The 27,765-nt window shown below is 41.4% G+C and overlaps 2 protein-coding genes across 5 annotated transcripts in view; both read left to right on the top strand.

Moving 5' to 3' along the window:
- LOC129842682 (zinc finger protein OZF-like) overlaps positions 1–27,765 on the top strand; it is a 187,224-nt gene that overhangs the window by 103,988 nt on the left and 55,471 nt on the right. The window lies entirely within an intron of this gene.
- On the top strand, positions 472–12,135 carry LOC129842698 (gastrula zinc finger protein XlCGF17.1-like). Of its 4 annotated transcripts, XM_055911326.1 has the most exons (5): positions 474–1,032; positions 2,138–2,291; positions 2,492–3,915; positions 4,291–7,010; positions 9,435–12,135. In XM_055911326.1, exons 4-5 carry the CDS (start codon positions 6,674–6,676, stop codon positions 10,070–10,072), a joined length of 975 nt encoding a protein of 324 aa, XP_055767301.1. In that variant the 5' UTR covers positions 474–1,032; positions 2,138–2,291; positions 2,492–3,915; positions 4,291–6,673; the 3' UTR covers positions 10,073–12,135. The 4 variants fall into 4 exon arrangements, 3 of the variants coding, with proteins under 3 accessions (XP_055767303.1, XP_055767301.1, XP_055767302.1); XR_008757664.1 differs by lacking the exon at positions 9,435–12,135 and having other exon boundaries at positions 476–1,032; positions 4,291–5,787; XM_055911327.1 differs by lacking the exons at positions 2,138–2,291; positions 9,435–12,135 and having other exon boundaries at positions 3,844–3,915; positions 4,291–5,787.

The following is a 27,765-nucleotide window of genomic DNA, read 5'->3' as shown; positions in this document are numbered from 1 at the left end:
TGTTACACCATGTAGGAGCAGTATAGACCTAGTCTGTTCATTATGTACATCTACATGATGTATTGTTACACCATGTAGGAGCAGTACAGACCTAGTCTATTCATTATATACATCTACATGATGTATTGTTACACCATGTAGGAGCAGTATAGACCTAGTCTGTTCATTATATACATCTACATGATGTATTGTTACACCATGTAGGAGCAGTATAGACCTACAGTAGCTAGCTACTTATTTAGATTTTGTTTGACTCAATGAAACTGCCTTAAATGTGCTGCAATAAACATTTTTTATTCGCACTAATCGATCAACACATTCCTGTCTTTGTATGTCTCAATATAATAGTATTATTTAATTAAATCCATTTAAAATAATCTTTGTCTGAAAATAAAATATGATCCTCAACTGCGTTTCCCCTCCAGTCAGCAGACGGCGATGTGCGTCTTTCAGGCGTCGCTGCCAGCGTGACGTATAATCTAGTGGACGGTTCTTCAGAAACAGCTCGTCAACCACCTCGGTAGCTTGCTAGCCAACATACCCGAAAGATTCAAGCTATTTATACGCTTTCGGTGTATATTACCTACTGTGTTTTAGACACACTTCTGTCGTATCTACTTGTTAACCTGTTTTATTTAATATTATGTTATTTTGTATTAGTCAGCTATAGTAGCTGGCTGGTTAAGTTAGCACTAGCCTAGTCGCTAATGATAGCTAGCTAGCTAACATCCCCGAACATGAGGTCAGTAAGCTTCTCCCCTCCTGTTAAAGAAGAGGAGGTCTGCTGGACGGAGAAAGAAGCTCTGGGGCTGAACATTGTCGTGAACGAGGAGAAGGAAGAGGAGGATATCACAGTAAAACAAGAAGTATTGGATGAGGCTGTTACAGTGAAAGAAGAAGAGAAAGACGTTTCAGTGAAAGAGGAGGAGGATGTTACAGTAAACGAAGAAGAGAAGGATGTGAAAGAGGAGGAGGGGAAGATTACTGTCACATTGGAGGAAGAAGAGGAGGTTGGAGATCTGTTTAACCCCAGTAAGTACCGTCTCTGCATTCGTTGAACCAATATGCAGTAAAGGGTTTCTACACTTTAATGTTGTTCTGTAGGAATGGCTGAAGCTACACTGTAACTTGTAGAACATCAAAAGTGGACCATCAACAAAACGTTAACAATTGATCAAATGCATCTAATTACAATGCCTGAAATACTGTAGTCCTCAATATCTCCTATTAGATTAGCCCAATATGTAGTCTTAAAGGGGCAATCAGTAGTTGTTACATCCATTTTGGGACTTATACATTAATGACATGTACCCATTGTTTCTTGAAGAAATCACTTATAAATGCCTCATGAGCTTAGTTCAACTGTCGTACCCCATCAGAACCCAAAATATGAGCTTTTTTTACTCCAATGTTTGTCAGTAAATATAAACAAACACTGTATATCCTCAAAACATGGTTAACTAGAATGTTGATATCATGGATGGTTGCATTTCTCCAGCCCCATCCCTCAGCTTTTTACCGAAACAGGCAGGGAGTACGCTTTGTTATTGTTTCTACTGCTGATTGCTGCCCCCATTACTCCTCAAGGTCCAAGGACTGTATGTTATTTTCAGAGGTAGACTGGCTCTGGCAGCTAAAATAGTCAAATATTCCATCTAAATGTGAATCGATTCTCAACGGATAGGGAGTACGCTTTGTTATTGTTTCTACTGCTGATTCTCTGCCGCCGTTACTCCTCAAAATAATTTCACATAATACTTTCATATCACAGAACAATTATTTCACACAATACTTTCATATCACATCTAAATAGGTAACCAGTCTGTATAGATAGATAGCTAAGTGAATTAAATATCATCAGCTTTCTAACTTCATATTAGCTAGCTATCTTGATGTATTTATCACTGTAAAAAACAAACTCCAAATGCATTTGTAGGTAGCTAGCTAACAGCCATGGAGGGTGAAAGGATAGCAGCCCCAACTGTCAGTGAGAGATGAGGCTATTCTGGATAGGGCAGGTACTTTTGTGTAGTTCCTGTCCCAAGAAGTGAGGACGGAGATAATAGTAACATAATATTCAGTGTGGTGTAATTTGACTATAATGAAGTGTGTTTCTTGTGATGTTTTCTGTCCTCAGATAAAGAGCGCTATGGAAGCCAGTCTACATATGAAGAGGTCCCAATGAAGAGCAGTGGTTCTCAGTCCTGGGGACTCAAAGAGGCACATTGTTGTTTTTGCCTCAGCACTGCACAGCTGATTCAAATGATCAACTCATCATCAAGCTTCAAGTGGTATTTATGTCGTCATTTGTGATGTCATCCTTGATATGATCCTGTTATTGTCACATGCTACACATGTACATATGTGTGCCCATGCATCTATCAATCCAATGTTATCATGATTTGTTATCAGGGATATTATACTTTAGTAATCCACAATGACCTGGTGATGTAACAGTCTAATAATTACATTGTCTTCCATATTCCTACAGATACCTTGTAACTGGAGATTCCTTCCAAACGATTGCCTACAGTTGCCGTGTAGGGCACTGCAAGGTTGGGTGACCAGGGTCATCTGGGATTGCCTCCTGGAGGAATTCAGGTGTGTGAAAGCTACCTGTGTCCTGCGTAACTTCATGAGGATGGACACGAGGACCAGGAGGGGATCTGCAGCTCGCCGCCGTGTCCCAGAGGAGGAGTCTGCTGCTCTGCAGGATGTTTCAAGGATGGGGTCCAACAACGCAGCAAGAGAGGCAATCCGTGTTCGGGAGATCTTCACCTCCTACTTCTTCAAAGAGGGTGCTGTTCCCTGGCAACACCATAGACTACACTATGCACAACCAAAGGCTCTTTTAAGAGGGTGCTGTTCCCTAGCAACACCATAGACTACACTATGCACAACCAAAGGCTCTTTTAAGAAGGTGCTGTTGCCTGGCAACACCATAGACTACACTATGCACAACCAAAGGCTCTTTTAAGAGGGTGCTGTTCCCTGGCAACACCATAGATTACACTATGCACAACCAAAGGCTCTTTTAAGAGGGTGCTGTTCCCTGGCAACACCATAGACTACACTATGCTCAACCAAAGGCTCTTTTAAGAGGGTACTGTTCCCTGGCAACACCATAGACTACACTATGCACAACCAAAGGCTCTTTTAAGAGGGTGCTGTTCCCTAGCAACACCATAGACTACACTATGCACAACCAAAGGCTCTTTTAAGAGGGTGCTGTTCCCTAGCAACACCATAGACTACACTATGCACAACCAACGGCTCTTTTAAGAGCCATTCACATTGCAATAGGAGTATTCTTCCATTTACTTAGCTATGTCAACTGCAGTTATTCAATTTACAGTTTCTCTCCCTTTGATTTCTACTTCTCAGGTGAGGGTGCTGTTTAGGTAAGGGTGTGATGTCTGTGCAAAAATAAAACAGGCTGATTTAAATCACTCATATTGAAAAAATGTAGAACAATTAGACACCCTATAACCCACACCTACACACTCATGTATCAATCTGATTGATGGATTGTGTTGTGCAGTAAGCAGGCTCAGGTGTATAACTGTGGCTCCTTCCACCTTCAAAGAATAGGCAAGAGGGCCAACCATGGAGAATAGTAAGACACTTCATTATTTCTATAACTACGCTATATTGTTTGTCCTTGTGTGTCTGTTCATGTTTTTCAGCATAAAGTACTCTGCAGCCACTTAGTGTGGTGTGGACACCAGGTGAGGCCACACACAGATTCCTGTTGAACACTGTGGCTTTAACTACCTTATTTTCTCAATAACAGTCTCTCTCCTCCACTTCATCCCTCTCTCCCCTTCTCCCTAAGTCCTCTAGGTTATATCAGCTGTGTCGGTGAACCCCTCCTGCATCTGAACTGGCTACATAGAGGGCACAGCATGATCAGAGGTGAGAGGTCACTTGGTCAGGTCAACAGGAAGTATTATTAAAGAGATGCTTTACATTGAAATACAGATAGAAGCAGTAGTCCCAGAGTTAATGATCCCAGGTCAGTTTATATTATACAGGAAGTAGTATTAAAGAGATGCTTTACATTGAAATACAGACAGATGCAGTAGTCCCAGAGTTAATGATCCAAGGTCAGTTTTGCATTTCACCTCCTGATTGATGACTAACAATGTTAGAATAAAAAATAAAAACACAAGGCTTACATTTACATTTAAGTCATTTAGCAGACGCTCTTATCCAGAGCGACTTACAAGTACATACATTCATACTTTTTTTTTGTACTGGTCTCTCTCTCCATCTGTCTCTCGTCTGCAGATATGTTTTGATGTGAGAGGATGCCAACCCCTAGTCCCATCATCGCCACCTCACCCTCTTTTAAGATCACCTTTGGTCCAACTAGAGACACTATTATGTAATTGTGATGAACTGAGAGAATATTTATGTAGCACTGTGATTCATTAATCATGTGCTGCCTTCCCTGCTCCTATGTGCTTACCTCTTTCCCTTTCTGTCTTTTACACCTCTCTCTCCACCTCCTCTTTCTTCCTCTGTTTTTATAATGCACAACAGATGTGCATTGAAGTACAGATTGAACTTGTATTTATAACACTTGGATAATGAGCTTTTCAATCAAGCGTTTCACATTCTCTACTGGTTGAAATGAAGTGTAATGTGATGAAATACTCCACCTATCCTGTGTTTATCAGATCAATGCAGATGAAGGGTATTAGATGTTGAGATGAACCGGTGTTGGAGTATTTACATGATGCATAGGAAGTGTAGTGTTCTGTTTTTTAACATGATATTTCTGTATATATGAATTAACTAGTTAAATCCTGTTTCTAGTCTATTAGTTACAATGTGTAACCATTGATGTCTCAGGACCAAGATTGGTAAACACTGTTGAAGTGTATAATTGTAATACATACATGCAGACACAGCGTCATTCAAAAACTGGAATTTGATTCTCCTGGTATTGGATATGACTGAAAAATCATCTCAAAGACATTCATTCCTAAACTGCACATTTATTTGCAAAGGTAGAGTACATGATCAGTGAATATATTAAATGTACAGGCTACAATGTGGGGATCTCATGCATGGTAATAACTACATATACGACTTGCATCCTTGGCACAACATGATATTATATTCTACTCAATCCATAGGCTTCATTAATGTCATTCAGGCTGTTTTGAAGTTGATACAACTGGCTATGATAGCTGAGGTTCATAGCTAGGTTCTGAACTAATATGTATACCAAACGTTTGGGTCCATACACAGATCGGCTAGATAGCTAGCTACACATCCATGGGCATACAGGTATTTTAATCATCCACTGCACAATAAGCAAGAAAATAGCTAATTGCGTGATTTCATCTATCTGCATAGCAAACATAAGCAAGGAAAGCTTACAAAATTGTACATTCAATTTGCAGTAAAATCTTCAGCTAGCTAGATTCTATACATCCACTGTTTCACAAAACGGCAGTCTGGTTTGCTGGTTGTTTCAGGAGTCCCTAAAACAACCAGAATTACAATTTCATACTCATGTCACAACACCCATAAAGCTAGCCAGCTAGCTGGCTAATGTTAGCTAGTCAGCTAGCTGGCTAATGTTAGCTAGTCAGCTAGCTGGCTAATGTTAGCTAGTCAGCTAGCTGGCTAAATCACGATTTTTGTAAATGAACTATTATTTTAAAAATGCATAATCGTTTGTCTCTACATGAACTAACATTCCTGTCAACTGTACATGTTTTTGCATGATTAGTTATGACTTTATAATCCCTTACATTTGCTTCCATCCTAGTATTTCTGTCCGCCATCTTTGATTCAGTTCAGTTCTGTGTAGGGGTTCCCCTCTTTCCTAGTATTTCTGTTCGCCATCTTTGATTCAGTTCAGTTCTGTGTAGGGGTACCCCTCTCTTCTAGTATTTCTGTTTGCCATCTTTGATTCAGTTCAGTTCTGTGTCGGGGTACCCCTCAATTCTAGTATTTCTGTCCGCCATCTTTGATTCAGTTCAGTTCTGTGTAGGGGTTCCCTCTCTTCTAGTATTTCTGTCCGCCATCTTTGATTCAGTTCTGTGTAGGGGTACCCCTCTCTTCTAGTATTTCTGTTCGCCATCTTTGATTCAGTTCAGTTCTACTATATCTTTGCTGAAGAAAGTCTAACAGTCACTAGTGCAGCAGCAGCCTCCCCCGGCCCGGTAAAAAGTTTAAGATGAGATGGAACGGTTGACAGAAAAAATATATTGACTGATATTGATTTATTTAGGGGGGGCTAATTAATATTTTAGTTCTAGCGACGCCCCTGATTCCTACCCTTTAACTTTTTGTCTGAAAATAAAATATACGTTTTACTCAATTGTGTTATCCACTCCAGTCAGCATATAGCGGTCTGCGACTTTAAGGCAATGCTGCTACTGTGACGTATAATCTAGTGGACGGAACGCTTCTTTCAACAGCAGCAACAGACAATCAGACAGGCAGCCACCTCGGTAGCTTGCTAGCCAAAATAGCCGAACCAATATAGCTCTTTAGACGCTTTAGTGTATATTAGCCACTGTGTTTTAAACCCTCTTCTGTCGTCTAGTTGGTTAGTTATCCGTTTTAATTTCATATTTACGGTGTTGTTGTTATTATTCCGTTAGCGGGCTGGTTAAGTTAGCATTAGCCTAGCTAGCTAACATCCCCGACCATGCGGTCACTAAGCTACTCCCCTGCTATAGAAGAAGCGGGTATCACAGTAAAACAAGAAGTAGAGGATGAGGCCGTTTCAGTGAAAGAAGGGGAAGAAGCGTTCAGAGTGAAAGAGGAGGAGGATGTTACAGTAAAAGGAGAGGAGGATGCAGTTTATGGAGTGAAAGAGGAGGAGGAAGAGATGACTGTTACATTGAAAACGGAGGAGGAGGAAGAAGAGGAGGAAACTGGATATCTAGTCCCGGTTTCCCAAACGCATCTTAAGGTGTCCGATGGTTCTAACGGTGAACTTAGCCATAAGATGGTTTTGAGAAACCGTTCCCTGATTAACACTCGTAAGTACTGTCTTAAATATAGAGGCACAAACTCTGCAGTTGTTGAACTGATGTTTGGTGTTAAACAAATGCCTCATGAGCTTAGTTCAACTATTGTTCCCATCAGAACCCCAAATAAGCTGTTTAGAAACAATGTAAAATAACACTGTAAAGCCTCAACATGGTTAAAACTATCATGTTGATACCATGGATGGTCAGTCCTTGCATCCATTGTTCTGTCTATGAATTTGAGAGTAGTTACATTTCTCCAACCCCATCATCATCTTATTAGCAAAACAGTGGTGGAATTACAGCGTTGTTATTGTTTCAACTGCAGATTGGTTGTTTGTTGTGTGGCTTTTTTAAAGAGACAACCTAGGATTTAAACAGAAACAAAATGGCTGCCCAGAGACTTGGTTTGGTGAACAGCTGAGGGATGGGGGAAGGAGAAATGTAACCACGCTCAAATTCATAGAGAAAGCTATTGTATCAACCGTAACCCAAAACCTGGGGACCCCGTCAAGAAGTTTGGTCATCTTGGTATAACAGTTATAAGGTGTTGACTTGACAGTCGCTGGACCCAGGTTTGAGTTCAGCTCAGAGCTGCCCCCTGAATTCACTACACTATGAATACAAGGACTGGCCATGCATGATGTCATAATGATAGTTTAACCAGGTTTCTAGGCTATATAGTATATTCCAGAATTCATCCATGATGTCATAATGATAGTTTAACCAGGTTTCTAGGATATATAGTATATTCTAGAATTCATCCATGATGTCATAATGATGGTTTAACCAGGTTTCTAGGCTATATAGTATATTCTAGAATTCATCCATGATGTCATAATTATAGTCTGTTGGCACACAGAGATACTTAGCTCATAATGTGTAGAGAACTGTTCCTTGATGGATGGGCTATTGTACAACACACAGAGCTATTTTCCTTTATTCAGGACATTTAGAATGACATCACATTACAGAGTAGCCTAGTGGGATTATTCACAAAATTATCTGGTGATCAGGTTATGAAATGCCATGACAAAGACATTTTAGTTTCCATGTTTCACCTGTAAATATTAAATTATTTATAGTCATAGTTCTATGTTATTGTTAGGTGAAGTTATGGGTCCTACAGTAGGTATATGTTGTTGTTAGGTGAAGTTATGGGTCCTACAGTAGGTCTATGTTGTTGTTAGGTGAAGTTATGGGTCCTACAGTAGGTCTATGTTGTTGTTAGGTGAAGTTATGGGTCCTACAGTAGGTCTATGTTGTTGTTAGGTGAAGTTATGGGTCCTACAGTAGGTCTATGTTGTTGTTGGGTGAAGTTATGGGTCCTACAGTAGGACTATCTTGTTGTTAGGTGAAGTTATTCTCCAATTTGTTAAACACTTAATGTACAAACCCTCAGTTTCAGGCTGATGGCAACGCTAGCTAAAGAGCATTTTACTGGTTGAAGTGTTTTATAAGTATAAAGCAGTTGATTTGGGACAATAACACAAACATTTTAAGCAGGTGATTCAAACGAGTGTTACAGTTATAATCCAATAGTAGTGTTAAATTCACTCATAATCAACCTGTAAATGGAGGCTATTATTGCTGTCAGCCTATGAGAACTCCCCTGAGTTTTCCCCCACGGTGGTGAATTAGTGAATAGACAGAACTTAATGTGAGTTTCCTTCAGTAGCACTCCTGATCTTGCGCTGATTATGCGCTGTAATATTCAGAATACATTGTGGAAAACTAAAATCTTTGCTCACCATTTTTGTTCCAGGCAGATATACTACATCCATAACTAGTGGTTTCCTCATTAGCAGATATACTACATCCATAACTAGGGGTTTCCTCATTAGCAGATATACTACATCCATAACTAGGGGTTTCCTCATTAGCAGATATACTACATCCATAACTAGTGGTTTCCTCATTAGCAGATATACTACATCCATAACTAGTGGTTTCCTCATTAGCAGATATACTACATCCATAACTAGTGGTTTCCTCATTACCAGATATACTACATCCATAACTAGTGGTTTCCTCATTACCAGATATACTACATCCATAACTAGGGGTTTCCTCATTACCAGATATACTACATCCATAACTAGTGGTTTCCTCATTACCAGATATACTACATCCATAACTAGTGGTTTCCTTATTACCAGATATACTACATCCATAACTAGTGGTTTCCTCATTAGCAGGGAGGTTTTTCTGCAATCAAATTGTGTGTGCATCGCCCTCGTGCTGCAATTTTAGCAAACACAGAAAGGGGCCTTTTTTGGAGATCAAAGGTCGTCTGGCACACTGCTTAGGATTTGACTGTCTTAAGACATTTGTAAAATAATTTAACAGACCTCTGGGCATCACCTTTTACCTCAAATAAACAGTGGATTTCTGCTGTTGTGGCCCTTTAACCGTCTGACTTTGTTGTTCACACAGGAGAGAGATGTGACTATCGTGGATCCTCTGGGGAGCCTCAACAACCTCATGATGCTGACAAGGCAGAGAAGAGTCTCTCCAGATCAGAACTCCTCAAGAAACACCAGCAGAGATCGACAGGAAAGAAATCTCATTGCTGCTCTGACTGTGGGAAATGTTGCAAATCTTCATCAGAACTTAAAATACACCAGAGAACACACACAGGAGAGAAATCTTTTAGCTGTGATCAATGTGGGAAGAGTTTTACTATATCTAACTCTCTGACTGTACACCAGAGAACACACAAAGGAGAGAAACCATATGGCTGTGATCAATGTGGGAAGAGTTTTGCTAAATCTAGCCATCTGACTGCACACCAGAGAACACACACAGGAGAGAAACCATATAGCTGTGATCAATGTCGGATGAGTTTTTCTACATCTAGCAATCTAACTAACCACCATAGAACACACACAGGAGATAATCCGTGCTGTGATCAATGTGGGAAGAGTTTTTGTACTCCTAGGTATCTAACTATACACCAGAGAACACACACAGGAGAGAAACCATATAGCTGTGATCGATGTGGGAAGAGTTTTACTCAGCCAAACAGCCTGAATATACACAAGCGGACACACACAGGGAAAGAGATACTCTGATAAAAGATCTCTGATTAAACATAAAATACATCAAGGAGTTGTTTCTTGATGTCAATGAAATAATGTCACAATGTAGAACGTTTTAACATTGTAGTAGGAGTATTTTATTGATGTCACAATGTAGAAGCCTAAACATTTGTACCTGTTACACTTCCCACGTTGGTGACCCACTTGAATCAAAATGCAACACTTCAAAATGTAGCAAACTGCTTTCTACAAATTGTCTTCTAACCAGTGATGTACACATTATTCCCAGATTCCGTGTGGTTTTTGAGCTGTTAGTTTTAACAGAACGTGCAACCTCATCTCCCTTCTGTCACACAATTGATTTCAACATGATATCGTTGAGTGATGACAAATAAGTGTTGTTCCTTTGTTTAGCGACCCCTAGATTTAAATGCATCACTCCAAAATGTAGCTGACTGTCTTCTGCGGGTTGTCCTCTAACCAGTGAGGTAAAATATATCTCCCATTTCCATGTGTTTTTTTTTGTTGTGTTAGTTTCAACAGCACCTACAACCTGATTTCCCCCCTAATCGATATCAGTGATTTATTGCTACTTGTCAAAACAACAGCGTTTCTGGTGCTTGTGCAGTTTATAAGGAGCTTGTTTAAATAAATATAAATACAAGTAATATGATTATTGTGGCAGATGTTTGTGTATATAGTACATTTTACGTTTAGGTTTTCAATTTATCACAAACTGTTTCTGCATTTGGACTATTGATTTGGACACTGTTTAAACTGTGACATTGGGGATATCCCACCTAGCAAACTGTCGACATTGGGGATATCCTACCAAGCAAATTGTCGTTGAAAATAAGACTATTCCCAACGTACAATATAAGTTTGGTTTTACTTGAAAGTTGAACAGAAAACGATTTAATTTCAACGTACGTACTTGCAGCTTATACACATGGACGCAGTATAATAAATCGGTCTATAATCAATTTTATTAACAATCCTAATAAATTGAGTCATAAATATAAAATATATTTGTTGTCCTAAGGGGAAGGTGTTACAGACTTTGGTTTTTCCATTTATGTTTTGAGGTTGGACTTTAGCACGTATAGCTCGTTAGTACGTATAGCTCGTTAGCACGTATAGCTCGTTAGCACGTATAGCTCGTTAGCACGTATAGCTCGTTAGCACGTATAGCTCGTTAGTACGTATAGCTCATTAGCACGTAGGACGCACAGATTGGTGTCACCTCGTTAGTCAGTATGTGTTACACTTGTGCTGGCTTTTCCATCTCGTTAGTGGGAAGGTGTTTCACCTGAGCTGGTCCAGGTTCTATTTAAAAGTGTCTGGCCCAGTGCTCCATTTGTCTTGATAGATGTGGAGAGTCAACACCTTTTAGTTGCTCCACCTTTTTGGTTTACTTCCTGTCTTTAAGTTTGGTGTGGGTTTTTCTTTTGTTTGCCTCTTGGGCAGATTTAGTGGGTCTCATGGTGGGTGTCTTTTATGTCCCAGTTGTTGTTACTAGTCAACTTTCAGTGGACACTGAGAGCAAAACTGCAACATTATGTTATAATACTTTTATTGCATCAAATGGTTGTTTTATGCAACAGAATAGAGGGTTCTTAGAACTATTGTGTCTGTGTGTTCTACTGAGGATGGGCCTCTGGGAGAAAACACTGACAGGAGATTTACAATGTCTTTTGGGTGATTAAAACCTAAAGAGACCGCATTCCAGAGCATGAGTTAATGTTTCTGTTCTATATGGTACCAGGGAGAGATGACCCCAGGGCCAGACCCTGGTCTCTACACAAAGAGTACAGTTTTTACAGCAGATACTGTCTGCTGTGAATTATAAGTATCTTTCATACAAATCTTAACCTTGTGACCCGTTCTATACATCTGTTGTTTGTCATGTAGGTTGAAAGGGTGTATCTTGGCTATAAAATACCTTTGTACTTTTGTCTCATGGCTCTCAATGAATCTTCTGGGGGTGATTCGTCAACCAGCCGTCATTATCGTAGAGCACTCAATTGATTCACTTTATATGTGTGTGTTGTATTGACCTGCTCCCTTAAGTGAATAAAGATTTAGTTTAAGAATAACTCTGACTTTTGTGATAAGTTTGTCTGCTCATTTGATATTAAAGAAATTAACAACCACATTTGGTGATGGGGATGTGAATCTTCACTTGGTGACCGCTTCTGACGATCTGGGTAAATTGTGCACTTGGGATCTCAGGGAAACCACACTTCGGGAACGGAGCAGATGGACCCACCTTTGATCTGAGAGGCAGCGAGCCGAGTGGATACCACATCTCGAACGTAGTTTAAAAAAGAATGAGGTGAGCGAAACAAGTGGAGTTTTTATAAAAGCCTCATAGGCTCTGAGTGTGTATTCCTGTGTGAGGGGTGAGGGGGCACCTTGGAGGTGTGAAGAGGGCTGAGCCAGCTAACAGCTATCTATGTGAACTGGATGAAAACTGGAATCTGTGTTTACTAGTTAAGACCATGTATGATATAGTATAAGCTAGTAAGGTGCACCTGTAATTATTCCCAGTATGAGAGGAGTTGCTAGATTGATTAATTAAACCTAGCAAGTTAGAGTGAAACAATGTGGCTGATTAGCTGTTGATGTTGAAGTGTCCCGTCCACTAGATTATACGTCACGGTGGCAGAATCACCTGAAAGACGCACATCGCCATCTGTTGACTGGAGTTGGTATCGCAGTTGAGAAAATACTTTCAGACAAAAAGGTAAATAGCGACTGCATCTAAAAACCAACGGCTCCCTTTGAAAACGGGCGGTGTGGCATCAGAAACATTTATTATAGTGTAAAAATGTACTACAAAGTGCAGCTAAACAGAATAACTTTGGTCATACCCACTCAGCACGTGAGGACTGAATTATGGGCAATATCAGGTCTGTCTGTTGTGGCTGCTATTTTGCCCTAAAATAGTCATCCCTAAAGGGGCTGTGTATAACTATGTAAATGTCTCTCGGACAAGGTAACTTTTATCAATATACACTCTAAAAACTAAAGGTTCCTGGAGTATCCTTTGGGGGTTTTCAAATTGAAACTGGGGGAACCCCTAAAAGTTATTTGAAGAACCTTTTGTGGGAACCCCTATAAGTTCATTGAAGAACCCCTTATCATGGTTCCTCAAAGAACCTTTTGGGGTTCCTTTTTTTAACTCCCTGTCCACCCTCCCTGCATTATAAAAACATATTTTAATAATATTAATAACAATATTGATTTAAATAATTCATTATTTATTTAGTGGCACCACAAATGTGAATAAATATTTACAGAACAATTTACCAAACAGAACACATTACAATATTGCAACATTTCTGCAGACATGTCAGACCATAATAAATAATACATTTACTTTGTATAGTGCTTTTCAAGACATATAATATATATACATAATGATGTACAATAAAAACAACATACATTAAAAATGAATCATAGGTAAACTAACAATATTGTAGACTTTAGCCTATTGTAGGCTAAATACAGATTTTTCAGCTTTAGTGTGTATATCGTATCCACTTAGTTATGTTAGGAAGTTTGCCATCTTTATGACCGGCCCTGGTAACTTCACCCCACCTTCTCTTCTCCCCAGAACACAGTAACTTAACAACATAAGTGTTTTTCTGACATTTAAGGGAAAATTAAAAAAATACAGCCCTAGCAGAGCCTCAAGTCCCATGGGGACGTCCTCGAGGGCGTGGATGTTCTCCCCATCAAAGGCCAGCGGGATTTCACTCTCATGGTGAAATGGATTTCCACCGATGTGCAGTAAAGGAGTGAAGAGCGGTGAAATCTGTGTCAACAAAAGTAAGAAAATATTAATACACATACAATTAACAAAGAACATAACAAATGTTCAGCTGTAGTTTTATATAAGCATGCACACCTATGTTAATGAAGAAACAGATGATTGGTGCATAGGCATACCTTGTCATGTACATAAAGGCCACTCGGGTCCTCATTGAAGAGGTAGGGCAAGAGCAGAATCGCTGCTGTGGTCTCCAGTCCTAGTAAAGTAAAGAAACGATATTACTACAGTTGCTAATTTTATTACAAAATACATTAGAGAAAGGGAAGGAATAAGAGCAAATCCCTCTTCTGTATTGTCCTTCAGGGACTGTCAAAATAGCAGGATGATGTCCTCACCCCTGCCTCGCCTCTCTACCTCTGATAGTCCTTGAATTCTCTTTTTGTCTATATCCATTCCATGGACTTGATTCATTTCTGAGAAGATCTGAACTGATCATTTGCACACATTTGTATGCTAATAGATGTCAGTTTGTTTTGACTGCTATGTAGGTTAAATGTACAATTCAAATGCAGCTGTCCTACAACAGATCTGTACCTTCTTCTTGATCCCGATTGCATTGTGTCCATGTTCTGTCCTATAAGAATTTCAAAGGAAGAGAAAATGTGTCAAAGAATATTCTTACAAGCATTAAAATATATATATATTCAATAAATATTGAAAGATAAATGGCATCGACATACAATTGAATGCAAAATATAAGAACATAAAATGGGACAGTATTGTAAGTGTAACGTTTCCAAAATGGGATTGTATTGTACATGTAACGTTTCCAAAATGGGATAGTATTGTCCATGTAACGTTTCCAAAATGGGATAGTATTGTCCATGTAACGTGTCCAAAATGGGATAGTATTGTCCATGTAACGTTTCCAAAATGGGATAGTATTGTCCATGTAACGTGTCCAAAATGGGATAGTATTGTACATGTAACGTTTCCAAAATGGGATAGTATTGTACATGTAACGTTATGCCCCCTTGTCAGTTAATAGTATTGCATGCTGTAGCAGGCTATATAAAGAGGAAGACCTCCATTGACGATTCAGTTCGTTGTAACATCTCGTCTGGACAGGTCACCGTCCTTAGTTAGTTAGTTAACGTTAGCTAGGTTATTATCACAAAAGTGAGAACTGCTCTAGATTGGAAACTTACGTTAATGAGTGTAAAGCCATGTTGGCTTTATGGAAACGATATACAATATATGGGAAATAATATAGTTGAGGGAAATAATCCAAACCTAGTTGTGCCTAGTTAGGACATAACGTTAGCTAGCTAGATAACGGTACTGTACTGTAGCTCATACAACGTCGACGGTCAAACCCGGTTTTCTAATATTTACGGTAATTAGCTGTAGTAACGTTATGGAAGGTATTCACAGAAAACCATCATTGTCTTCGTTATTTATTAATAGTATGTTATATTATTATATAAAATATTTCGAGACATATTCAGAGCCAAACATCAACCAAAACTTAACCTTTTTAACTGTTGTCGCATCCAAACTTGTCACCATCGTTTTCAGTTGTAATTGCGAAGTTCCCGGAAGAAGTCCAGCATCAACGGAGGTTCCTCGATGAACCCACCTTCTAACAACTTCTTTGAAGAACCTTTTGGGGCTGTTTTTCATTGACCAAGAACCCTACGGTTCTTAGGGGATCTGAGAACAACTCCAGTTGAACCCTTCATTTTTAGAGTTGTAGTCGGCTCTATTTACTCTCAGATTCAAAACTTGCTGATTAGCATCAACGATCAAGTCAGCTGCTGCTGCTCCAATACAGTATGAGGTGAGACGGTGAACTGACGTTGAACCGGGCAGTCAGCTGCTGCTGCTCCAATACAGTATGAGGTGAGACGGTGAACTGACGTTGAACTGGGCAGTCAGTCATTCATTCTGTACTATGAGTCTGGTCTATCATTGTTACTGCACATTGTGGTGGAAATTCTAACCAATCAGGAGAGACCTTGTCATTTCTTCAAACAATCAACCTTTATTTGATAAGAATTGCAATAATGTAGCTGGTCAGCCCTACATTCTGAGGTGGAAGGCCGAGAGCTCGATGACACAAGGAGTTCAGAAGCCTTATATAGTCAAACTATCTTGTGCATATAGAAAACACGTGATCTTGGTGTGTGTCCGTGTGTGGAGAACGAGACAGACTAACTGGGAATTGGTCGTCTCGTTCTGTAGCAACAGCTAGTTATTCTAGGTTTCCAGTGAGATGTCAAAACAACAGGAAATCACTCTAGACACAGTTCCTCTGAAGTAGATCAACGGTTCCCTTAATTGGGGCAAGCACCTTTGGCCTGTCTGCTGAGAGGGTGTGTGGTTGCACACCCACACAAACATACACATAAACTTCTCAACCTTAAAGATCCTTCAACACATTATAAGTCATATAAACTTAAAGAGGTTAACATAGATTTTCCCTCACAACACAGAGATAAATTAGATCCAGCCTGAACTGTTTGATGTAGTAGGGAGTTGTAGTTTCTCTAGATAAATCAGATCCAGCCTGAACTGTGTGATGTAGTAGGGAGTTGTAGTTTACAACGGGCCAATATTCGACGTAGTTTAGTGCATAAAACGTAATTAACTACAGTGACCATAATCCATTGCGTGCCTACTTGTCTTGTCTGTGTTTCTTTTACACCTGCTATGTAAGAGACAGAAGAATGCATGATGGTCAATGCTATCTGGGCTCCTTGGGACATCTCTACCCTAAACCCTAACCTTAAACCCTAACCTTAACCATTTTAAATGTCAAATTCAATGGGCTAGGGACGTCCCAAGGATGTATCTCTACCTGAAATTGAAAATACGTGATTGATAGTTGGTATTCAGCAGTCATTAAGCCTTATTTCCTTTAATGAACGACTAAAATAGTGATTTTGTCAGACAGCATAGACAGCAGCTCTACACTTTATTGACTGACTGATCCATTCATCCTTCCATCCTCTCCTCTGAAGACCCAGTGAGGATGGAGCTCAGTCAGAGAGCTGTTGAGGGAATGGTTAGGAAGAACACTTCTACAGCCAGAGAGGTGAGAGGTCACACATGGTTTAGATGGTAAATATTTATGTCCCCTTAGTGGCTCATCACGTCAGCTAAAGGGAATATGTTCCATCATCCATGTTTATTTACATTGTAAATAAATTGTTCACTGATATTGGTGTAATTTCTCACCCCCTTTGGCTGTATGAAAGTTAATTTCTCCTCAGACACACACATTTGTTTTTTGATATTATGGTCATTTGTTAAATGTACTTGTTTTGCAATATGTTCAAATCAAGCTTTATTTATACAGCACATGTCAGACATGGATGCAACACAATGGTTTCACAGGAAAAAACTATGAAAATTAAACAGAAATATTTAGTACATGTAACAGTATAACTTTAGTCCGTCCCCTCGCGCGAACCAGGGACCCTCTGCACACATCAACAACAGTCACCCATGAAGCATCGTTACCCATCACTCCACAAAAGCCGCAGCCCTTGCAGAGCAAGGGGAACCACTACTTCAAGGTCTCAAAGCGAGTGACGTCACCAATTGAAACGCTATTAGCGCGCACCACCGCTAACTAGCTAGCTATTTCACATCGGTTACACAACAAACATAAGAGGATAAAAAACAGAAGAAAAACTGAAAGACTAATGAGCAAGAAAGAAAGGAAATGCCATTGATTAAAATATTAACAATATGATGCTATATAAAACCCAACCCAAAATATAAGCTTGTTTTTCAAGTTTGTTTTTTAAAACTAACAGAGTCGCTGACAACAACTAAACAGGTGGGGTTTTAGGAGGGGTTCTGAAAAACACTATGGGGGTGTCCACTGAAAGTTGACTAGTAACAACAACTGGGACATAAAAGACACCCACCATGAGACCCACTAAATCTTCCCAAGAAGAGGCAAACAAAAGAAAAACCCACAACTAACTTAAAGACAGGAAGCAAACCAAAAAGGTGGATCAACAAAAGGTGTTGACTCTCCACATCTATCAAGACAACTGGAGCACTGGGCCAGACACTCTTAAATAGAACCTGGACCAGCTCAGGTGAAACACCTTCCCACTAACGAGATGGACAAGCCAGCACAGGTGTAACACATACTGACTAACGAGGTGACACCAATCAGTGCTCCCAAGACACATTTCAGTTGAATGCATTCAGTTGTACAATCAATCAAATGTATTTATAAAGCCCTTCTCACATCAGCTGATGTCACAGAGTGCTGTACAGAAACCCAGCCTAAAACCACAAACAGCAAGCCATGCAGGTGTAGAAGCACGGTGGCTAGGAAAAACTCCCTAGAAAGACAAGAACCTAGGAAGAAACCTAGAGAGGAATGAGGCTCTGAGGGGTGGCCAGTCCTCTTCTGGCTGTGCCGGGTGGAGATTATAACAGAACATGGCCAAGATGTTCAAATGTTCATAGATGACCAGCAGGGTCAAATAATAATAATTACAGTGGTTGTTGAGGGTGTAACAGGTCAGCACCTCAGTAGTAAATGTCAGTTAGCTTTTCATAGCCAATCATTCAGAGTATCTCTACAACTTCCATTTCACATAATCATCTACAATTCTTCACCTTCTACAATATAAACATGGTGTCTACTGGCTGTCAACAATTAAAAACACGTATGTCTAAATAATAATATGCAATCGTGTATTAAAAGAATTATGTTTTTAATCCCTTTTCTTTCCATAGAATCCTAAAACTCACTAGCTTCTAGAACTCTCGTCTCCCTAAAACCCACTAGCTTCTAGAACTCTCGTCCCCTTGGAACGAGCCCAAACAAAACTCAAATCAAATTGTATTAGTCACATGCGCCGGATACAACACTGGAACTCTTACTTACGAGCCCCTAACAGTGCAGTTTCAAAAAAACACATAAAAGAATAAGAGATAAAACTAATCTCCAACACGGGAAAAACGTGTCAAAATAAATTGTGATCATGGTAACTCACTGGCTAAATGCAAAACACAAATCTATTTGACTGCCCACCCTTGAGATAATCAGCAACCAAGTTGTCCTTACCACGGACATGTCTGATTTCAAGAGGAAACTCCTGCGATATCCGTAGTAACTTTCCACCTCACTGCGGAGCTTCTCTCTCTTCTCAGGGTTCACTAGATAGGCATGTTGTTGGATATAAAAGCAGGGTAACAATGTCAATATAATTGTACCCAAAAATGTCAAGTTGGTTGCATGAATAACTATGATTACTAAATGTTACATAATATGAAATATCAAAACCAAATGTTCACCCCTTTGTTAATATGTATTGGCAATAATTACTTAATGGTGAGGCATGGAAAAATAAAACATGTATATTTTGTAAGGCTGAATGTTTGAATATATGAGGTGATTTGAGTCATGCTTCTTCAGTAGTGGACTAAAGACAATTAGCACTTGAATGTTGTCAAGAAATACTGGAGTGATGTGAGATTGTTAATAAAATTGATTATAGACTAATTTATATTATTATTATAATATTTTTTTTCATTGAAAAAACGACCTGAAAAGACATATTTTCAACCTTCAATTTCAACTACATCCCAACATATATTCAACGTCTTTTGAATGACATTTTGCTAAATGGGAATAGTGCAATATCAAAACACAGTTTTAACGTGTCCAAATCAATAACCAATATGCAGAAACAGTTTGGGATATATTGAAAACCTAAACATTTTGGAGTGTTTCATTGTGATTCCAGTGGGTCACCAACGTGGTAAACAGCTAGCTACATTGTGATTCCAGTGGGTCACCAACGTGGTAAACAGCTATCTACATTGTGATTCCAGTGGGTCACCAACGTGGTAAACAGCTAGCTGCATTGTGATTCCAGTGGGTCACCAACGTGGTAAACAGCTAGCTACATTGTGATTCCAGTGGGTCACCAACGTGGTAAGTGTAACACAATTCTTTTTTGTTAGTCACTTTTTGTTAAATCACATAAATAGTAACTCTTTCAATACAGAGCCTGGATTTTTTCCCTGAGGGTAAAATCAATTGAACAGGGGGCAAACATTTAGGGTTCTACATTGACATTCATTAAAAAACTCCTACTACAATGTTAAAATAATCTACATTGTGACATTATTTAATTATTTAATTGATATCATGAAAAAACTCCTTCATGTATTTTCTGATGTTTGATCAGAGATCTTTTACCAGAGTATCTCTTCCCACATTGACCACAGCTATAAGGTTTCTCTCCTGTGTGTGTTCTCTGGTGCACTGTCAGATCACTAGATTGACAAAAACTCTTCCCACATTGATCACAGCTATAAGATTTCTCTCCTGTGTGTGTTCTCTGGTGTAAAGTCAGAGAGCCAGATGCAGTAAAACTCTTCCCACATTGACCACAGCTATAAGGTTTCTCTCCTGTGTGTGTTCTCTGGTGTGCAGTCAGCTGGCCAGATTGACAAAAACTCTTACCACATTGATTACAGCTATAGGATTTCTCTCCTGTGTGTGTTCTCTGGTGCACTGTCAGATCACTAGATTGACAAAAACTCTTCCCACATTGATCACAGCTATAAGGTTTCTCTCCTGTGTGTGTTCTCTGGTGTGCAGTCAGCTGGCCAGATTGACAAAAACTCTTACCACATTGATCACAGCTATAAGGTTTCTCTCCTGTGTGTGTTCTCTGGTGCACTGTCAGTTCACTAGATTGACAAAAACTCTTCCCAAATTGATCACAGCTATAAGGTTTATCTCCTGTGTGTGTTCTCTGGTGCACTGTCAGATCACTAGATTGACAAAAACTCTTCCCACATTGATCACAGCTATAAGGTTTCTCTCCTGTGTGTGTTCTCTGGTGTAATATCAGATTGCCAGATCTAGTAAAACTCTTCCCACATTGATCACAGCTATACGGCTTCTCTCCTGTGTGTGTTCTCTGGTGTAAAGTCAGAGAGACAGATGTAGTAAAACTCTTCCCACATTGATCACAGCTATACGACTTCTCTCCTGTGTGTGTTCTCTGGTGTTTCTCTGGACACTATAAAGGCTCATGGAACGGAAGTACCGTTCTTTTCAACAGGGCGCCTGGCGCAAGGGGGACATCACAATGGCGTCCTGAAAAGCTTTCGTTTTAGCAGTTCTGTATCTCCGGCTCTGATTTAATTTGATTTTTGTCTTAAAAACTTCATACGGTAGTTAATTTAAAACGACTTATAGCAGTTTATATCAGTTTATTGCGATTTTCTGGGGTTTCTTTGTCACACGAGTTGGACACCTCTCAGGTGGAGGGCTAGCATTAGCTGCTATTTCTACAGGAGAAGAGGACATCTTTCAACCAAAAGACGATTGTTCTGGAGAAAGGACACCTTGCCCAAGATTTTGATGGAAGCTCAGCAAATAGTAAGCAATCTTTATGTTGTTAATTCATATTTATGTTGACAAATGTCAAATAATAATTCCGCCATGAATTTCGGTGCGGTCTCGCTTTAGCGCACGCTGTATGTTGAAGTAACGTTAATTTTAAAAATGTAACACAGCGATTGCATTAAGAACTAATTTGTCTTTCATTTGCTGTCCAACCTGTATTTTTTAGTCAAGTTTTGGATTAGTTGCTGATTAGAATAGGTGCCTCTCCAAAGATTTCTCCCGACATTTTCTGGGCAGCTTGGCAACTTTTCTCATTGTATAACCACGATTTGTGCCACTAAATATGCACATTTTCGAACAAACTCTATATGCATTGTGTAATATGATGTTATAGGACTGTCATCTGAAGAATTCTGAGAAGGTTAGTGAAAAAATTAATATATTTTGGTGGTTTATACGTTATCGCTATTTTTGGCTTGAATCAATGCTGTTGTGATGTTTGCTATTGTGGTAAGCTAATATAACGCTATATTGTGTTTTTGCTGTAAAACACTTAGAAAATCTGAAATATTGGCTGGATTCACAAGATCTGTGTCTTTCATTTGCTGTACGCTGTGTATTTTTAAGAAATGTTTTATAATGAGTAATTAGGTAATACACGATGGTCTCTAGTCATTCTAGTTGCTTTGGTGAGAGTTGTGATGGTGGCTGCAATGGTAAACTATGATTTATACCTGAAATATGCACATTTTTCTAACAAAACATATGCTATACAATAAATATGTTATCAGACTGTCATCTGAGGAAGTTGTTTCTTGGTTAGTGGCTATTTATATCTTTATTTGGTCGAAATTGTGATAGCTACCTATGCAGGAAAAAAATGGTGGACAAAAAAAGTTGTGTCTTTTGCTAACGTGGTTAGCTAATAGATTTACATAGTGCCTTCCCTGTAAAAACATTTTAAAAATCAGAAATGATGGCTGGATTCACAAGATGTGTATCTTTCATCTGGTGTCTTGGACTTGTGATTTAATGATATTTAGATGCTACTATTTACTTGTGACGCTATGCTAGGCTATGCTAGTCAGCTTTTTTACTGGTGGGGGTGCTCCCGGATCCGGGTTTGTGAGGAACTAGAAGTTAAACTATCCCTATGACATCATGGATGAATTCTAAAATATACTATATATCCTAGAAACCTGGTTAAACTATCATTATGACATCATGGATGAATTCTAGAATATACTATATATCCTAGAAACCTGGTTAAACTATCATTATGACATCATGGATGAATTCTAGAATATACTATATATCCTAGAAACCTGGTTAAACTATCATTATGACATCATGGATGAATTCTAGAATATACTATATATCCTAGAAACCTGGTTAAACTATCATTATGACATCATGGATGGAGGAAGAAGAAGTTAAGAAGCCCTCCTGTTCCCCACTCATTACCTGTATTAACTGCACCTGTTTCAACTCGTTACCTTTACAAAAAAACACCTGTCCACACACTCAAACAGACTCCAACCTTTCCACAATGGCCAAGACCAGAGAGCTGTGTAAGGACATCAGTGATACAATTGTAGACCTGCACAAGGCTGGGATGGGCTACAGGACAATAGGCAAGCAGCTTGGTGAGAAGGCAACAACATTTACATTTACATTTAAGTCATTTAGCAGACGCTCTTATCCAGAGCGACTTACAAATTGGAAAGTTCATACATATTCATCCCGGTCCCCCCGTAGGAATTGAACCCTGGTCCCCCCATGGGAATTGAACCCACAACCCTGGCGTTGCAAGCACCATGCTCTACCAACTGAGCCACACGGGACCACAACAACTGTTGGCGCAATTATTAGAAAATGGAAGAAGTTCAAGATGATGGTCAATCACCCTCGGTCTGGGGCTCCATGCAAGATCTCACCTCGTGGGGCATCAATGATCATGAGGAAGGTGAGGGATCAGCTCAGAACTACACGGCAGGACCTGGTCAATGACCTGAAGAGAGCTGGGACCACAGTCTCAAAGAAAACCATTAGTAACACACTACGCAGTCATGGATTAAAATCCTGCAGCGCACGCAAGGTCCCCCTGCTCAAGCCAGCGCATGTCCAGGCCCGTCTGAAGTTTGCCAATCACCATCTGGATGATCCAGAGGAGGAATGGGAGAAGGTCATGTGGTCTGATGAGACAAAAATAAATCTTTTTGGTCTAAACTCCACTCACCGTGTTTGGAGGAAGAAGAAGGATGAGTACAACCCCAATAACACCATCCAAACCGTGAAGCACGGAGGTGGAAACATCATTTTTGGGGATGCTTTTCTGCAAAGGGGACAGGACGACTGCACCGTATTGAGGGGAGGATGGATGGGGCCATGTATCGCGAGATCTTGGCCAACAACCACCTTCCCTCAGTAAGAGCATTGAAGATGGGTCATGGCTGGGTCTTCCAGCATGACAACGACCCGAAACACACAGCCAGGGCAATTAAGGAGTGGCTCCGTAAGAAGCATCTCAAGGTCCTGGAGTGGCCTAGCCAGTCTCCAGACCTGAACCCAATATAAAATCTTTGGAGGGAGCTGAGAGTCCGTATTGCCCAGCGACAGCCCCAAAACCTGAAGGATCTGGAGAAGGTCTGTATGGAGGAGGAGTGGGCTTTCCTCTGACACGCCTGTTATATAGGTCCTGGATGGGCTTTCCTCTGCCTGTTATAGAGGTCCTGGATGGGCTTTCCTCTGCCTGTTATAGAGGTCCTGGATGGGCTTTCCTCTGACACGCCTGTTATATAGGTCCTGGATGGGCTTTCCTCTGACACGCCTGTTATAGAGGTCCTGGATGGGCTTTCCTCTGACACGCCTATTATATAGGTCCTGGATGGGCTTTCCTCTGACACGCCTATTATATAGGTCCTGGATGGGCTTTCCTCTGACACGCCTGTTATATAGGTCCTGGATGGGCTTTCCTCTGCCTGTTATAGAGGTCCTGGATGGGCTTTCCTCTGCCTGTTATATAGGTCCTGGATGGGCTTTCCTCTGCCTGTTATATAGGTCCTGGATGGGCTTTCCCCTGACACGCCTGTTATATAGGTCCTGGGTGGGCTTTCCTCTGACACGCCTATTATATAGGTCCTGGATGGGCTTTCCTCTGCCTGTTATATAGGTCATGGGTGGGCTTTCCTCTGACACGCCTGTTATTAAGGTCCTGGGTGGGCTTTCCTCTGACACGCCTGTTATATAGGTCCTGGATGGGCTTTCCTCTGCCTGTTATATAGGTCCTGGATGGGCTTTCCTCTGCCTGTTATATAGGTCCTGGGTGGGCTTTCCTCTGACACGCCTGTTATATAGGTCCTGGATGGGCTTTCCTCTGCCTGTTATAGAGGTCCTGGATGGGCTTTCCTCTGACACGCCTGTTATAGAGGTCCTGGATGGGCTTTCCTCTGCCTGTTATATAGGTCCTGGATGGGCTTTCCTCTGACACGCCTGTTATATAGGTCCTGGATGGGCTTTCCTCTGCCTGTTATATAGGTCCTGGATGGGCTTTCCTCTGCCTGTTATATAGGTCCTGGATGGGCTTTCCACTGACACGCCTGTTATATAGGTCCTGGATGGGCTTTCCTCTGACACGCCTGTTATAGAGGTCCTGGATGGCCTTTCATCTGACACGCCTGTTATATAGGTCCTGGATGGGCTTTCCTCTGCCTGTTATATAGGTCCTGGATGGGCTTTCCTCTGACACGCCTGTTATATAGGTCCTGGATGGGCTTTCCTCTGACACGCCTGTTATATAGGTCCTGGATGGGCTTTCCTCTGACACGCCTGTTATATAGGTCCTGGATGGGCTTTCATCTGCCTGTTATAGAGGTCCTGGATGGGCTTTCCTCTGCCTATTATATAGGTCCTGGATGGGCTTTCTCTGACACGCCTGTTATATAGGTCCTGGATGGGCTTTCCTCTGACACGCCTGTTATATAGGTCCTGGATGGGCTTTCCTCTGACACGCCTGTTATATAGGTCCTGGATGGGCTTTCCTCTGACAAGCCTGTTATATAGGTCCTGGATGGGCTTTCCCCTGACACGCCTGTTATATAGGTCCTGGATGGGCTTTCCCCTGACAAGCCTGTTATATAGGTCCTGGATGGGCTTTCCCCTGACACGCCTGTTATATAGGTCCTGGATGGGCTTTCCTCTGACACGCCTATTATATAGGTCCTGGATGGCTTTCCTCTGACACGCCTATTATGTAGGTTCTGGATGGGCTTTCCTCTGACACGCCTGTTATATAGGTCCTGGATGGGCTTTCCTCTGACCTGTTATATAGGTCCTGGATGGGCTTTCCTCTGACACGCCTGTTATATAGGTCCTGGATGGGCTTTCCTCTGACACGCCTGTTATATAGGTCCTGGGTGGGCTTTCCTCTGACCTGTTATATAGGTCCTGGATGGGCTTTCCTCTGACACGCCTGTTATATAGGTCCTGGATGGGCTTTCCTCTGCCTGTTATATAGGTCCTGGATGGGCTTTCCTCTGACACGCCTGTTATATAGGTCCTGGATGGGCTTTCCTCTGACACGCCTGTTATATAGGTCCTGGATGGGCTTTCCTCTGACACGCCTGTTATATAGGTCCTGGGTGGGCTTTCCTCTGCCTGTTATATAGGTCCTGGATGGGCTTTCCTCTGACACGCCTGTTATATAGGTCCTGGATGGGCTTTCCTCTGACACGCCTGTTATAGAGGTCCTGGATGGGCATTCCTCTGACACGCCTGTTATATAGGTCCTGGATGGGCTTTCCTCTGACACGCCTGTTATAGAGGTCCTGGATGGGCTTTCCTCTGACACGCCTGTTATAGAGGTCCTGGATGGGCTTTCCTCTGACACGCCTTTTATATAGGTCCTGGGTGGGCTTTCCTCTGCCTGTTATAGAGGTCCTGGATGGGCTTTCCTCTGACACGCCTGTTATAGAGGTCCTGGATGGGCTTTCCTCTGACACGCATGTTATATAGGTCCTGGATGGGCTTTCCCCTGACACGCCTGTTATATAGGTCCTGGATGGCCTTTCCTCTGACACGCCTGTTATATAGGTCCTGGATGGGCTTTCCTCTGACACGCCTGTTATATAGGTCCTGGATGGCCTTTCCTCTGACACGCCTGTTATATAGGTCCTGGATGGGCTTTCCTCTGACACGCCTGTTATATAGGTCCTGGGTGGGCTTTCCTCTGACACGCCTGTTATATAGGTCCTGGATGGGCTTTCCTCTGCCTGTTATAGAGGTCCTGGATGGGCTTTCCTCTGCCTGTTATAGAGGTCCTGGATGGGCTTTCCTCTGACACGCCTGTTATATAGGTCCTGGATGGGCTTTCCTCTGACACGCCTGTTATAGAGGTCCTGGATGGGCTTTCCTCTGACACGCCTGTTATATAGGTCCTGGATGGGCTTTCCTCTGACACGCCTATTATATAGGTCCTGGATGGGCTTTCTCTGACATGCCTATTATATAGGTCCTGGATGGGCTTTCCTCTGACACGCCTGTTATATAGGTCCTGGATGGGCTTTCCTCTGCCTGTTATAGAGGTCCTGGATGGGCTTTCCTCTGCCTGTTATATAGGTCCTGGATGGGCTTTCCTCTGCCTGTTATATAGGTCCTGGATGGGCTTTCCAAGGACACGTCTGTTATATAGGTCCTGGGTGGGCTTTCCTCTGACACGCCTATTATATAGGTCCTGGATGGGCTTTCCTCTGCCTGTTATATAGGTCCTGGGTGGGCTTTCCTCTGACACGCCTGTTATATAGGTCCTGGGTGGGCTTTCCTCTGACACGCCTGTTATATAGGTCCTGGATGGGCTTTCCTCTGCCTGTTATATAGGTCCTGGATGGGCTTTCCTCTGCCTGTTATATAGGTCCTGGGTGGGCTTTCCTCTGACACGCCTGTTATATAGGTCCTGGATGGGCTTTCATCTGCCTGTTATAGGTCCTGGATGGGCTTTCCTCTGACACGCCTGTTATAGAGGTCCTGGATGGGCTTTCCTCTGCCTGTTATATAGGTCCTGGATGGGCTTTCCTCTGACACGCCTGTTATATAGGTCCTGGATGGGCTTTCCTCTGCCTGTTATATAGGTCCTGGATGGGCTTTCCTCTGCCTGTTATATAGGTCCTGGATGGGCTTTCCACTGACACGCCTGTTATATAGGTCCTGGATGGGCTTTCCTCTGACACGCCTGTTATAGAGGTCCTGGATGGCCTTTCATCTGACACGCCTGTTATATAGGTCCTGGATGGGCTTTCCTCTGCCTGTTATATAGGTCCTGGATGGGCTTTCCTCTGACACGCCTGTTATATAGGTCCTGGATGGGCTTTCCTCTGACACGCCTGTTATATAGGTCCTGGATGGCCTTTCATCTGACACGCCTGTTATATAGGTCCTGGATGGGCTTTCCTCTGACACGCCTGTTATATAGGTCCTGGATGGGCTTTCCCCTGACACGCCTGTTATATAGGTCCTGGATGGGCTTTCCCCTGACACGCCTGTTATATAGGTCCT

Source organism: Salvelinus fontinalis, unplaced genomic scaffold, assembly GCF_029448725.1.
Source record: "Salvelinus fontinalis isolate EN_2023a unplaced genomic scaffold, ASM2944872v1 scaffold_0061, whole genome shotgun sequence".
NCBI classification, from domain to species: domain Eukaryota; kingdom Metazoa; phylum Chordata; class Actinopteri; order Salmoniformes; family Salmonidae; genus Salvelinus; species Salvelinus fontinalis.
This window is presented reverse-complemented; position numbering and strand designations above follow the sequence as displayed.

Excerpts from the sequence above, each read along its gene's own strand:
- LOC129842698 (XM_055911326.1), top strand. The coding sequence starts at position 6,674 with ATGCGGTCACTAAGCTACTCCCCTGCTATAGAAGAAGCGGGTATCACA. Across the intron at positions 7,011-9,434 it reads CCGTTCCCTGATTAACACTC|GAGAGAGATGTGACTATCGT; the intron begins GTAAGTACTGTC and ends TTGTTCACACAG.